Below are 3771 nucleotides of genomic sequence, written 5' to 3'. Positions count from 1 at the left end.
GGAGGTGGACACCCTCTCTACCTTTAAGATTAGACTTAAGACGTTCCTTTTTGATAAAGCTTATAGTTAGGGCTGGATCAGGTGACCCTGAGCCTTCCCTTAGTTATGTTGCTATAGGCCTAGGTTGCTGGGGGGCCCCATGATGCTCTGAGTTTCTTTCCCCTCCCCTCCTGCTCTGCTCTGCTCTCCTCTCCTCTCTCTCCCTATGCTTCTATATGCCACCATTACACATTACTAACTTTGTGTCTCCTCTCTCCCGTAGTGTGTCCTCACTCTCTCCCTGTACCTTTCTGCAGGTTGCCCTGGCCCTGGAGCTCTATGTCTCTGACAAGCAGTCACCAGCCACATCGACCTGATCAGTGTTTGATTGTTGTGTCTTGTTGCTTTTCTTCTTTTGTCTCTCCTCTATCCACTCACCCCAACCGGTCGAGGCAGAAGGCCGCCCACCAAGAGCTGGGGTCTGTCGGAGGTTTCTTCCATTAAAGGGAGTTTTTCCTCCCCACTGTCGCCAAGTGCTTGCTCAAGGGGGATTTGTTGGGTTTTCCCTATGTAATAATAGTGATAACAGTAAGGTCTAGACCTTCCTTTGTAAAGTGTCCTGAGATGACTTTTGTTGTGATTTGGCGCTATACAAATAAAATTTGATTTGATTTAAGTTCAGAGTTTGTTGAACCAGCTTTCTGGACTAACAGCCTTGTTTCTGTCTAAAACAAAATTAATTTTCCAAATGTACAGCATCATTTTGACTACCATGTTTATGTGCTGTGTTGTATCCATGCAGGTCATATCTCGGTGGAAGGCTTTGCTAAATATCTGACTGGTGAGGAGAACAGCATCATCCCCCCTGAGAAGCTGGACCAGAGTGAAGACATGACCTTACCCCTCTCCCACTATTTCATCAACTCCTCACACAACACATACCTCACAGGTATGTGCATAATTCAAGACATCAAAAGCTGTGTATGTCGTTAGCTTTGTGTGTCTCTCTGTCTGGTTTGCACTCACGTACTGAACTCGATTTTACTCCTGACTGATTACACAAGCTCATCTGTTATTCTTCTATACATGAACAGATGACTTGTTCATTTAGAAATACAATTATGATTGCACAAGTGAATACACCCGACTTTATTCCTCACAGGTCAGTCAATCAGATGCGCTGTTGCAGATCAGGCCCCCCTTTCTTGCGTTACCTCTCAAGAGGTGATCCAATCAAGTCATGCCATGAGACTCAATTCATTGATATTCATGAGTTAAATATTTCTTTAGACTAGAAGTCACAGTAACCAGCTCCCGGCAGTGCACAAACCTGGCATTTTCTTGTCAGTGAATATTAGAATTCATCTATTCAAATCTGTTCTGGGGGGAAATGGAGAGCATTGAATCTTTCAAGTGGATCAAATTTCACCAGAGATGGAAAAGAAATTGAATTTCTGTGGTAGGTCAGTCTCATAGCCTGTGAAAAACTAATGAGAAACAGAAACAACAGGTCCCCATTTCTGTCCTCAGGAATTATCATACTGAAACACTGTGCTTTTATATTAGGAAACAGTAACAGTGCAGAATGTTTTTCTGTCCCTGCAGTATTTAACATGTTTATAAGGAAGATCAACAGCTTGTGCAACTTACTCATTGATGTATTTTCATCCTACTGAGCCATAAAAAATGTACATGTACAATAAATGAACTCAATTAGGAAGCGAAATGTCCCTAGTGGTGTCGGATTTGAATGTCTGTCAAAGCAAAAAAAAAATGAAAGAGTGAGAGAAAAAAAAGATGTGAGAAGGAATGAAAAATAGTGAGGAGATGAATGATGGCGCCGGAGGTGAAAATACAGATCTGCCTCTCACTTCAACACAGTTCCCAGAATGGTATGCTGCTAATGTGAAGAGATGATTGCTTTGCTAATAGTGACAAGGTGATGAGATTTCCCTGCTTCAAATAATGACACGTGTTGTTTTTACCGCATGCTAATAACCAATGTGGTTAATGAGCTCTTGAAAAGTGGGAGGAAATGCTTTTTTAGGCATTCATTCATACATTTTGGATCACTATAACAGTTGCCTGATGTGGTTGTTTGTGTCTTTATGTGTGTTTGTGCGGCGATGCAGCCGGCCAGCTCGCAGGGAACTCCTCAGTGGAGATGTACAAGCAGGTGCTCCTGATAGGGTGCCGCTGCATAGAACTGGACTGCTGGAAGGGTCGCACCACTGAAGAAGAGCCCGTCATCACTCATGGCTTCACCATGACAACTGAAATCTCCTTCAAGGTAACACAAGGACACCAGTGTGAAAACGATGCAGACAAGGGATTTGGGGGCGGGGGCAAACAAAGAAGGGGGTTCTAGATTCACAGATCTCAAGGACAGATAATGTAATCCCCATGTTGTGCACATGATCCACTCAATTCATTTAATCAAACACTGGTACATGTGGGTATATGGGTGGAGCCAACACCCACATCTACAGTGTTTTAGTTATTATGTGTTTTAGGTATTTGTGGCTTAAACGTGGGTTTTTATTTCTGGATCTCATCCTCATTTCCAGTAAAATGTATTGGTAAACATGATTTTTCCCCTCTAATATGCAATGAATGTCCAAGTGTGTTGGCAGCCACCTTCTGTATGTGAACAACTACATCCTCAAAATATCAAGTATGCAGCTCCCAACTGTAGTATCAAATTCAGAAGCTTATTTCTGGCTAAATAAGGAAAACAGGTTCTTAGATGCCCAGCAGTGGAAAATAACTACAAAGTACAGTACATTTAGTTACATACTGCACTTAAGTACAATTTTAAGGTTTCTATACTTCAGTATTTTCATTTTGTGCTACTTCATACTTCAACTTCACTACATTTTAGAGGCAAATATTATACTTTTTTACTCCACTACATTTATTTTATAGGTATAGTTACTAGTTATTTTTCAGAATCAGATTAATAAAACAAAATACAGTACAATTATAAGACTTTATTGATCCCTGGTGGTGATGCAGAATGGCACATAGTACTTTTAGTATATTTTAATGTTAATACTTTTGTGCTTTTGCTTATGTAACATTTTGAATGCAGGACTTTTACTTATAACAAAGTTTTTTTTACATTGTTGTATTCTTACTTTTACTTAAGTAAGGGAGCTGTGTGCTTCTTCTACAACTGCATATAAATGTCAGTGGTGGTTGTTTTGTTGACACATGTTAATTAAATTACATGTGATACAGCAAACACTCCTCGAGCAGCTTCTTCCTCAGAAATACAAGAGAGTCATGAGATGTATCTTTATACAGTGCAGCCAAATAAACTCTATACGTTTTTTTAAAAAGTCAGTTGACAATAACTGCAATTGCACTGACTTCATGGTGCACATGGCACAGTGTATTCTCCACACAACAGGTCACAGTAAAGTTGGTTACTGTGCTGAGGAGCTGGAGGTTTGCGTCTAACTGCTCAGCGTGGCTGCTTGTTCTTGTTCTGTTACTGCCTTGCAAAAATAAATGATCAACTGATACCAGAAAGACCATGTTTTGATTTGCACGCAATCATGATCAGCACTAACCATGATGACTAGCATGGGTGTTTTGCAGTTCACCAGTTGCATGCTTTGAGTGTGAAGCAGCAGCAGTATAGACATGTTCAGTTTGTAATACTTCACACAGCTCTGACACAGTAAACAGAGCAACAGTAAACAGTGAGATCGAATCAGGCTGGATTACCAGCATGCATTGTGTTTTCCCATGAAACAGGTGTTTAGGTAGACAGTCTGAATCCAACAC

General features: G+C 40.7%; 1 protein-coding gene across 1 annotated transcript in view; it reads left to right on the top strand.

The window, feature by feature from the left end:
- plcb1l (phospholipase C beta 1-like) overlaps window positions 1-3771 on the top strand; it is a 129060-nt gene that overhangs the window by 89125 nt on the left and 36164 nt on the right. Inside the window, exons 10-11 of the mRNA XM_020603697.1 lie at window positions 782-928; window positions 2112-2269. Of these exons, the coding sequence (XP_020459353.1) occupies window positions 782-928; window positions 2112-2269 (305 nt within the window). The remainder of the gene's footprint in view (window positions 1-781; window positions 929-2111; window positions 2270-3771) is intronic.

The sequence above is a fragment of the Monopterus albus genome, unplaced genomic scaffold, assembly GCF_001952655.1.
Source record: "Monopterus albus unplaced genomic scaffold, M_albus_1.0 scaffold62.1, whole genome shotgun sequence".
NCBI classification, from domain to species: Eukaryota; Metazoa; Chordata; class Actinopteri; order Synbranchiformes; family Synbranchidae; genus Monopterus; species Monopterus albus.
This window is presented reverse-complemented; position numbering and strand designations above follow the sequence as displayed.